General features: G+C 31.4%; 1 protein-coding gene across 5 annotated transcripts in view; it reads right to left on the reverse strand.

Moving 5' to 3' along the window:
* Window positions 1–12,135, reverse strand: part of LOC129956829 (inaD-like protein) — a 924,555-nt gene that overhangs the window by 48,433 nt on the left and 863,987 nt on the right. For all 5 annotated transcript variants that reach the window (XM_056068787.1, XM_056068794.1, XM_056068783.1 and 2 more), the window contains 2 exons: window positions 7,213–7,409; window positions 2,068–2,162 (listed from right to left, as the gene is read on the reverse strand). In XM_056068787.1, the coding sequence (XP_055924762.1) occupies window positions 2,068–2,162; window positions 7,213–7,409 (292 nt within the window). The remainder of the gene's footprint in view (window positions 1–2,067; window positions 2,163–7,212; window positions 7,410–12,135) is intronic.

A 12,135-nucleotide genomic window follows, 5' to 3' on the forward strand; every position in this document is an offset into this window, starting at 1 on the left:
TGGTAATATATCAATTAGGAGCGAATCTTTTAAGAAGCTTCTTTCCCTTGTCACAGAAATTATAAAAAGTCGAGACCCAAAGTTGAGAGTCAGTCAGTAATGTGAGTTGAGCTCAAACGAATAGCTAAGCAAGTACTTTATTGAGCGTTTTATATAGATAGGGTTGTTTATTGCCGATTTGTTGCTTGTGCGCCGATTTTATTGCAAGTGATGTTTAATGCAATTTTTGTCAGTGTTTTGCTTTATAGTGAGTTCTGTTTTTATGTAGAATAAAACGTCTCTATTCGATATTGAGAGGACTCTGTTCTCTTTACATTCATCAGACAGATGTAGAGTATTTTCCTTATTAATACAATTCATTGCATGGAATAATTCAGACAAAATTTTCACATTTTCCCAATCAAGACGGTTTAAGAGAATTCAGTTTATTATAAAAGGATGAATAGAGAAACACAATTTTTACTTATCTTATATTATATAAGCCATTAGCTTATTGTTTGATATATCAAATACGAAGATTAATTTTTTTTTCAAATCAAACTTAGTTTAATAAAAAGAAGTTAGAAGGTTTCCGGTGCAGTTCCAAAAATTACCAACATCTTTCTTTTATTGAGAAACAATGGTAGGTCGAAAAGTACCAAAATATCATCTATTATGTTTTCAAAAATACATTTTGAGCCTTACCAGGAAAGGAAAATATTAATAACCATGAAACTGAGAGTAATTAAACATCAATTAAAATTTAGACGCACGTTTCTCGATCCAGGTAATTTGACGGTCTTAAACGAAATTTAATATAATGGGTTATATAATGAGAGAGAATTAACTGCTAATTACTACGCGAAAGAAATTAATAATTAAAAAAAATCAAAATTAAAGATACGAAAGGATACTGAACTCAGATACTGAGCATGAGACTATAACAGTTTGATGAAAAATTATAATTAAATAGTTTCTTCATAAAGTTATTAAATTAAGTGTACTCTAGATAAATATATTTTAATGAATGCTCTTTGAAGAAGATTGCTGTTCTTTAAATATTTAATAGTTTACATATTTTTCTTTCTTTTGTGACAAACATTATATATATATGGAAAAAATAGAGAATGTTTTATTTTAAAGAGTAAATTGGAATTTTGGCATTGGATGTATTTAAAGTAGTTTATGCTGTAATTTATCATCATAATACTTTGAGATTGATACTCAAAAAGTGCTGTATAACTTTTAATATATCATTTTATCAATCAGTTTTATGCAACTGCCATTTAATTCAATCGAATTATGCTTTGACATTTTATGCTTCCAAATAAAATAAATTTATAAAAGCAATTTTATTGGTTTAAATTACTGAGTTTGCTATCCAAAACAAGCCTCTGAGTTCGCAACCAAGTATGTTATCGGATAAGAAACGGTCGAGGGCGATAGATGAAATACCAATTTCCTGGGTAAAAATTTAATCTAAAAGATATTAAAAAGTAATATTATATTGACCAATTTTCAAAAAAAGTGTTATTTTGTGACGATTAATTTTTGAAAAAAAAAATGAAATAGTAATGTCTGTTAGCGCAATGGTGACCGAAAAATTTGTATTTGAGACGAAATAAGTAAAAACTTAGAAAATTTGTTTTCTAAGTTTTTTAATATTTATAAGCTTTTGGAATATAATTGGCAGTAAAATTATTGTTAAGCAATGTAATAACCTTTATCTCTATAATAGAACGACGTCTAACTTAGAGATATATTGTGTTGTGAATATGTTTGTATGTGTCTTTTCATTACTTTAATTTCTAAAATTTCAGTTTCAGAAATTTTGTCACGCAGAAATAAGTAAGATAATCCATTGCTTACAATTTTTGCTTTCAGGAAATTCAAATGGAACTCAAATATAAGAGAGAAAAACTAATGAGTAATGCTAAATAAATTAAATATCCTAGAAATACTATAGAATTCTAGAAAGTTCTAGAATTCTATAGTTACTTTAATTTAAAATGGATTTGGTTACTTGCATATTTGCTTTATGCTCCAGATAATATCATAATTAGAATACTGTAACGTGAATTAGCTTACCTTAAAAGTAATATTTTGTACGACGTGCCGGATAGGCTTTTTATCATGGCAGAAGCGTTCAGATGACATCTTCCGTAGACGACTACACCATTTACCTGAAAATGAAGAGTTTATTGAATTATTTTATTTGCATGCCGAATTCATATAATTCAGTTCTGCGGCAGTTTGCCTTCTGGGTCTCTGAACTTAAAACTCAGGTTGTTACCTCAGGATGTGATTGATAGTCAGAGAAATCGCTGCAGCGAAAAATTAAATTAAGATATTCTATTTGCTGGTTTATGAACAGATTTAATTAAAAGTACACATAGAATGTATTCCATAAAATCCATAAGAATGGTGATATATACTTTAAAACTGTGCGAATCGATAGAAATTGTGACTTTCTATTTTAATTTCCCAGCGGATCAACACTTGTTTTCTCAGAACTTATACAAAGCATATTTTAAGTCTGTAGGAGAGTCTTAAAAGTAAAAATTTTTGCGGTTGTTAAGTTTTTTTCCTCGCATTATTCTTATTGAGAAAGTAATAACTTGGGAGGGCATTTACTTCGAACAAACAGTTAAACTAGCGGAACTTTATTTTGAGGAGGAAGGGCCAATTATTTTGACTCAAAAAAGCGTATGAAAAAGGATTTAGTGGAGCGGGCATGTAGTGAAACACCTTTCTGATATTGCCCTTTTTTTGCGAGAAATAAATAAATAAATAAAAGCTCAGATATTTCTTTAAAACAACGTTACTTCTTTAAATATCTAACCTTGTCTATATGAATGGTATTTCAAATTAACAAAAGTGTTAATAACTAAAAAGCGGAGGAAGGAGGTTAAAATAATTTCTTGTATTTTATGCTATTATTCTGAATAATATATTTTCATGGTACTTACCGACATCATTATGTTGAATTTATTTAATTTTAGTATAAATTAAAAGTTATCACTTTTAATCCCTTAATTAATTTAAATGTTATCTATTAATCAAAAAATTATCCCTTTTAAACCACAACGTGCATTATATCAATGATTGGATCAAAAATAAAATATCAAAATTTAGCTTCAAAATATGCATTGTTTCATTTTTGATGTTTCATTATTTTATTATTTAAAACATTTATATAAAATTATATATTTTAAGTTTTATATACATATATATATATAATGATATTTCTAAATTTAATTAAAATTCTAATTATTTTTCTATTTTGTTATATTAGCCCACACTATTTTCTTCTAAAATTTTCTCTCATTTCCTGATCCAAATCGCACTGTTTTTAAGCGTGAGACCTGATGATCATGGCATTTTTGCACACAAAAGGAACAAGAAAATTTCTAATGCCAAGGTATAATTTCAAAGATACCTAAGATTTCTTTTCCTAAGTCAATACTTGCCAAGTGAATTTCTATGAGTCTCACTTAGTAAAATCATTAAAGGGAAAAATTTCTGTCACTTTTCTCTATCATCGCGATATAATTAGGTGCGTATCATTGTTTCTCCCCATGTTCAAATTATGCCTCCCATGGAAAAATAAATTGAAGTTTGTGGCCTGGTGGTAAGGTCTCGGCTTTGGAACCGGAGGGTTTCAGGTTCGAGACCCGATTCCACCGAAGAACCGTCGTGTAAGGGGGTTTGTTGCACGTTAAATCCGTCATGACCAAACGTCCTCCCGCTGGTGTGATGTGGTGTGGAGAGGGGGGTGCCAGCTCAGGTGTCGTCCTGTCATCTGACCGCGGTTCAAAATTACGAGGTCCGTCCCAAAATAGCTTTAGTGTTGCTTCAAACCAGACGTTAATATAACCAAACCAAATCAAACCAAAAGTGTAATCTTAAGCTCTTTTTTATCTGTAATTTTAATGCATTTCACCACTCCTAGAAGCCAGCACGAAAAACCAGTTGAATGCGCATGCTCATGGGCTTTGTTGTATGGTAGGAAGTCGAAACGATTAACTTGATATTTGGTTTCTGTTTCTTTAAGATACTCATAAATCGTATTCCAGATAAAGGACCAGAATGTAGTCGCTTTAATTAGATTTTGCAAACTTTAGAACGAATGGTTGATTATGCTATTATTTTTAGCATTTTTTCCTATTAACTTTATCTATATTAACTATAAGTAATTAAATGTAAATACTTTTCAGTATTTTGCTTGAAATCTTAGTAAATATGATTTCATTCTTCATTGTATCTATTGAAATGAAAATCTTTTAAGCATAATCCCCAAATGAAGAAAAATAACCAACGTTTATTATTTCGAAGTGATTTCCTGTTTACCTTCACTATCACTCGCTCTTTTCAATCCCCCCCCCCAATAATACCACTCGCTCAAAGAATTCCGCTCTATTTAATCAACGATTAATAACAGCTGACTCTCATTAATTAATGACTTCTGTAAATCAGAGACATTTTAAAGCAAGAAATTATCTGCAGACATAATTACACACACTATATATTTATTTTTATTTCCGTGAAAACTACTTGACTGGCATCATGTTAGTCAAATTTAGCATATATAAAAGAGTATTATTGCACCGACTTAAGCAACGTGTTAAGCTAGTTCAACCGACTTAAACGAAATAGCAGTTTAGTTTAGTTTAGTTTAGTTATATTAACGTCCCGTAGTGAAGCAACACTAGGGCTATTTTGGGACGGACCTCGTCATTTTGAACCGCGGTCAGATGACGAGGACGACACCTGAGCTGGCACTCCCTGCACCACACCAGCGGGAGGACGTTTGCTCTGACGGATTTAACGTGCAACAGACCCCTTTACACGACGGTTATTCGGTGGAATCGGGTCACGAACCTGAAACCCTACGGCTCACAAGCCGAGATTATACCACCAGGCCACCGCGGCCCAAACGAAACAGCAGCAACGTTTATCAAGTGATAGTAACAACATATGGAATTAACCATGTTAAGCGATCTTTCTTTGAATACAGATAAATTAAGGAACAAAAATAAAACGCTTATCCTTAATACAGAAAAGTAAATTGCCGGCTGATCAAAGGAAGTTGACAAAATTGCCAGGTAATAAGTTTTTACCGACTGGTCGATGAATATGTAAATATTAGGAATCACATGACTATCATTCAAGTCACACATGAGGATGACAAGTGAAGCGGGTTAGTGGAGAAAAGATATTGTATATACCCATGCTTTGTGCTTTTTCTTTTCATACAGCAAATCATAATTTTAAAAAAATGTAGATCAGTTTACTCATGGAAATATAGTGGCAAATTAGAAGAAGCATTCAAATGGAGATGTTGCTTAAAGGGTTTGGAATTGCCAGAAGCTTTACTACATGTTACGGAAAAAATATCATGAAATTGAAATAGATGCTAAATATTATCGTTTTTGTCGATATGAAACCATTTTTGCAAATGAATATATATCGTTGGCCGAAAAAAGGGACCTTATGTTGAGCTTTAACACATCACTTTAAGACATGGAAAGAAGCGTTATGGATGTACGAACCTATTACCAGAATATTATATTTCCTCATGTACATAATCTTTGTGACCTTTTTGGAGATTCTTCAATAGTCCAAAATAATAAAAAAATTGAACAGCAACTAAATAGATTATCATTAACCAGCGTGGAAGTGGTCTCTCCGAAACTTTCTCGTCTAACTTGTACAAATGTCTAACAAATGTACTTGAGTGCTATTAAATGTATGCCGTCGAAATAGAACAATAACGATTTTTGACATTTAATTTCTGACATGCGATGATTACACTTGTACTAAAGAAACCGAATGTGTATATTGGACTTTTTTTCCCAACTGACTGTAATTTAAACTTAACATAGAATTACAATTATAGTAACAAAATCACATATTGAAATTAACATATTTAAGTCATTACATCATTTTTTTATCGTATTTACCAGCTTGTGAAAGTACACATCGACAGGCAATCAACCCCTTGGCGCATTTAGTTCTAAATTTGATAGTATCTACAATTTAGATGTTAAACATGTGTACGAATTTTATCTCTCTGAATCTCTTTGTTTTGTAGCTATCCTGTAACTTCCATCTGGACAACTCGTCAGATAGGCTTCTTCAGAATGGACTGCACGCAGAGGTAGCTTGGTGGTAAGGTTTCGCCTTCGGAAGGTGGGTTCGGAGGGTTTCAGGTTCGAGATCTGATTCCATCGAAGAACCGTTGTGTAAGCAGGTCTGGTACACGTTAAATCCATCGAGGCCAAACATCCTTCCGTTGGTGTGGTGTGGAAGTTTGGAGAATGGGGTGCCAGTTCAGGCGATGTCCTCGCCATCTGAATGCGGTTATGAGGACCAAAACTACGAGGCTAGTCCCAAAATAGCTCTAGTGTTGCTTTAAACAAACGGGTTGTTAATATATCTAAACTAAACCAGAATGGATTTCACTCAAAATTTGATAGAAATCTATAAATTCGGCGTAAAAACTATACACGAAGTTTATGTGCCTGGCTAAAGCAGTTTTGAGCTATCGTGTTCACAGACAGACAAACAATTCCCCCCCCCCAAAAAAAAAGGATACGTGTAGGAATGAAGCGTGGTGATTCGTCAAAACCTTGAATTTGAATTTTTTGATGGTTACTATGTTTTATTTTTGTACATTTCGTTTACGAGACGCCCCCTCCACCTTTTTGAGTTTTAAACTGATTAGTTCAATAACACTTCAGATAACTATATTTGCAATAATATAATTGTTTGAATTACCTTATTTGAAGATAATAATATTCTTATGAAATTTTAAAAAAATCTTCCCAAAATGCATATTTTTACCCTTTGAAGTATATCTGCGTCAATACGCATACTCGCACACCCAAATGTTAAAAATGAAATATAAATGTTCAAAAAATTTTATTAAAATACTCATTAGATTTTATTTAGTCATACAAAATGTTTTTTTATTTAGTTTTTTATACCACTTTACTGACCAAATGTAAAGTTGCTCCTGCTTCTGATAGTAAAACTGAACTTTCTCCTCCTCCTCTGGAATTCGATTTTTTTTTCTAATTTAAATAGCACGTATACGAAATGCAATTACATTTGGCATGATATTTGTTTTATAATTGAGTTTTAAAACTGATTATTTAATTGTGATCAATCTGCACATACATCAAACGTAATAAGTAATAAATAAAATGAAAATATGTATTTTTCTCTTACTTCTAAAAGCTCGTCTCCAATTTTGATCCTTCCATCTTTTGCAGCCATCCCCTTCGGATGCATGCCGCAAACGAAGACGCTCATTTTTGTACGGTCTTTGTTGCCAGCTAAGCTAAGGCCTAATTTATTGGACCCTTTGACCAGGTTGATAAGAAGCAATTCTCCTTTCATGTCACCATATTTCTTCTGGATTTTTTCTGTAAAAGTAATGACTCAATTGAAAATCCTTAAACACAATGAATTTCGCACACAATAAATCGCATTGCGCTTTCGCGTTGATAATAATTTGTTTAAGTTATAAAAATATGAAATAGTATTAAAATTTAAGACAGTAAAAGAATGTCTTTTGGTAAAAAAAAGAAAAAATATTTCATAATAAACATTTTTATGACATGTTTACCTTTTTCTGATTAGAGTAGAATTTTCAACAGCAATGAATAATGTGACAGCTCAGATAAAGGATGATGTCAAGGAAATATTTCGGAAATCGGCGCATAACATAGAATTTGAGGGACACACGAGTTATAGTATCAATCAGCGAAGAGTGGAATTAAATACACACACACACACACACACACACACACACACACACACACACACACACACACACACACACACACACACACACACACACAAATGAGTTATAGTATCAATCAGCGAAGAGTGGAATTAAATACACACACACACACACACACACACACACACAAATGAGTTATAGTATCAATCAGTGAAGAGTGGAATTAAATACACACACACACACACAAATGAGTTATAGTATCAATCAGCGAAGAGTGGAATTAAATACACACACACACACACAAATGAGTTATAGTATCAATCAGCGAAGAGTGGAATTAAACACACACACACACACACACACACACACACACACACACACACACACACACACACACACACACACACACAAATGAGTTATAGTATCAATCAGTGAAGAGTGGAATTAAATACACACACACACACACAAATGAGTTATAGTATCAATCAGCGAAGAGTGGAATTAAATACACACACACACACACAAATGAGTTATAGTATCAATCAGCGAAGAGTGGAATTAAACACACACACACACACACAAATGAGTTATAGTATCAATCAGCGAAGAGTGGAATTAAATACACACACACACACACACACACACACACACACACACACACACACACACACACACACACACACACACACACACACACACACACACAATGAGTTATAGTATCAATCAGTGAAGAGTGGAATTAAATACACACACAAATGAGTTATAGTATCAATCAGCGAAGAGTGGAATTAAATACACACACACACACACAAATGAGTTATAGTATCAATCAGCGAAGAGTGGAATTAAACACACACACACACACACACACACAAATGAGTTATAGTATCAATCAGCGAAGAGTAGAATTAAATAAAGTTGTGGGAGTAAGGAAACGAATCTAGTCAAATCCTCAAATAAGATGAAATCAGAAGTAAGAATTTATTTTTCCACTCCGTGCAAATCGAAGGAAATTTCTTTTTATTTTGCAAATGGTTTGTACCTTTTTATTTATTATTTAAGAATGAATACATAAATCACTAATTAATGCAATACTCAATGGAAAACAGTCTTTTAATTAATTGAATAACTAAAAACTCTCTGAATATTTTATGATGAATTCGGCTTCAAAATCAGATAATTATTTCGAAAGGATTTGAAAATTCGTTAAATTAATAAAAAAAATTCCATCATGTAAATAAAATTGTCAGATGCAACTGGGTTTCAAATTAAGATTTTCATGATATGAATAATTCTGAGATCATTTATGTAATAAAAATATTTTTCAAATAGATAATAGATGCAATAAGACATAATAAAGAGCTAAAAATTAATACATTTTAATATTTCCATGTGATGGATCAATTGTCAGTTTACAAACAAAATATATCTTATATTATCTTTCAATTAGCCACCTTTGGTGAGAAGTTAGTTCACCAGAATTAAAGCTCGCCAAAATTTTCAATTAGAGTAACTTGGTTTCTTAGTAGCTTCTTCAGCAAAATATTTTAAGTTTCAAATTTTGATAGTTATACAAATTCTGATAGTTTTGATAGTCAAATTTTGGTAGTCACATAGAATCTTTACGATATTCTGTTCATTGTCCTATGTTCTCCATTTTTCTCTCAGCTCACAGTAAAATTTGAATTTTAAATTGAAGCGGAAGTGGTAAAATTACAGAAAACAAAAACAACTTATTTTACTGAAACTAAATATGTTTTTAAAAAATATATGGGCACATAACATCGAATAGTTCAACAGTTGAATCTTTTGTGTACTACAGAATATTTTTTTATAATTTATGTAATGTTTCAAAGGATTATTCAATAAATAATTTCTCTGATTCATCATAAAATTCTGTTTTGCTTTCAAAAAGATTTAAACAAGTAAATAATATTTTTTTTCAAACAATAAATGTACTTCTAAAAATAATTAAAAGTCTAAATTTTATACTGTATAATTTAATTTCGATTGTATAAAAAACATATTCAATAAAATTATCTTGACAATCTGACGTTTTAATTTTCTGTAATCAAATCGCGACCGACCGAGTTATAAAGCTTTGAATATTATTATTTTAGGGTAGTCAACAATTTAATTTTATTTTTATTTTTATTTTAGGCCAATCAGCTTTGGGGCATAGGCATGAAAACGATCTAAAAATACGATAATATACAACAAATAATCTAATAATATACAAGGCCAAAATGCTTAACATAATAAAGAGAATAGTTATTTAAAATAATTAATACCCATGATGAAAAAAATTTAAATTTTTTTTTCAAGAATTATTTAGAATAAAACGTGAAATTAGGCAGAAATAAATTGAAACCAGCGAGAATAGTCTCCCCCAAACTTTCTCGCATACACTTTAATAATGGTGTTATCCCTCCTCATCCTGCATAAAATTGTGGGCATTAAGTAAGGCTGCAGATACCTTGCATGGCGTTGGCGAACAATAGTTACAAACTAATGATTTTTGGCATGAATTTCGCATTTTTTCTGAATCTATCATATGATCCTTGGCAATTAGTTTGGTTTAGTTGAATTATATATCAACGTCTCGTTTTAAAGCAATACTAAGGCTATTTTAGGACGGACCTCGTAATTCTGAACCACGGTCAGATGACGTGGACGACACCTGAGCTGGCTCCCCCTCTCCAAACTTCCACATCACACCACACCACACCAGCGTCAGGACATTTGGCCCCGATGGATTTAACGTGCACCAGACCCGCTTATACGACGGTTCTTCGGGGAAACAGGGTCTCGAACCTGAAACCCTCCGGTTCCGAAGCCGAGACCTTACCTCCTGACCACCGCGGCCTCGGCAATTGGTTTGGAGATTAATATATACACTTACATAATTATACACTTACATTCGGATAACTTATTTTCGAACAGCCAGACAGAGAGACTTCCTCTAAATCGGCTGAAAAATCTGATAAAATTCTAAAAATTTGGAGTAATGATTATATACCAACTTTCATCCATCTACCAAAAGCATTTTTGAATTATTTTTGCTAGACAGACAGAATACCAAAAATGTGGTTTTCGATTTCAAGAAGTCTGAAATGGAGACACTCGTCCAAATCTCAAGTTCAAATTTTTTCGATGATTACAATATTTTCTATATACTTCGTTTATTAGAAAGTGAAAAGTTATTTAATGCCCTATTTCTTTGCTTTTGAAAGTATTTTTACTAAACCCTTTTTTCTTAACATTTAAATTTTCATGTTTTGAATACGAATATTCCCTTGTTAATAAAAAGGTAATGTTTGCTATTAGTAACATTCTAAAAATGTTGAATAATGGAGTCAATAGTTCGTTTTTAATAATTTAAAAAGAGTTATAAAAAGAATTCAAAAATTGAAGAAATATAACTTTTAGAACAAAGTATAATAAACTAATATTTTGTTGCAGTTAAGAACAAGCTTTTGAAAATATGTAAAAATACCTTTAAACACAAAGTCATTCAAATTTTCGAAGTTTAATGATTTTGAATCAAGCTATGTTCCAAAAACAAGATAGTCGATACTTATTTTCTTTTGAAAACGAAAAACAAATTATGAGTTTTTTTAGATAGTGTTAAAAATAGAAAATGTAAATAGATTTATAAATAAAATAATCAAAATATCAGACAGTCTCAAGGCGATACTACAAAATTCCATTTTTAATTCAAATCTAGTTGGCTTAAAATAAATTTTCATATCAAATTGAAAACTGTCTAAGAACTACGACGCAGACGATTTTTATTTCATTAATTTCAATTTTATTTTTGCAGACGACAAAATAGTTGCAAAAACAAAAACAGTTTTCGTCTTGTAATGAATTTGGGTGAAATATAATAAGAAAATCAAATGAAATATTTCCTTTCGCTTGCCATGCTATTATTGTCCAAAATAGAATAGTTGCTTACTTCAAAGAACATAGTTCTTATAAACATGCAACTTGAGTGTTTAACTAAAGCATAATGAAAGCCGGACGGACATACATTTTTTTAGAAAACATAACAAAATGACAGGACTGGGATTTAATTTAAAAATAGGCGGATGTTTTGTCTGCTGAAATTTTACGCTTCGCTGCGTTAAGTTATAAATTAACAAGTTTAAAAGAAGCACTGTTGTTACAAGCTGAATTACAGTTTTTAGATATTTTAAAAGAGAGAACTTAAGTTTTTAAGTTATAAAAGAAGTTTAGTTATCAGAGAATCTATAATTATTTTGGCAAGGGAATGGGCATATAAATAAATAAATTGAATGCTAAGAATTTTTAAAGTCATAAGCCTCCATTCGAAATGTTCGATTCGATTTAGCACGCTTCAGTTAATGCGATAGTATCAACAACGATATGATTGACTAAATGTA

Source organism: Argiope bruennichi, chromosome 2 (assembly GCF_947563725.1).
Source record: "Argiope bruennichi chromosome 2, qqArgBrue1.1, whole genome shotgun sequence".
Lineage (NCBI taxonomy): Eukaryota > Metazoa > Arthropoda > Arachnida > Araneae > Araneidae > Argiope > Argiope bruennichi.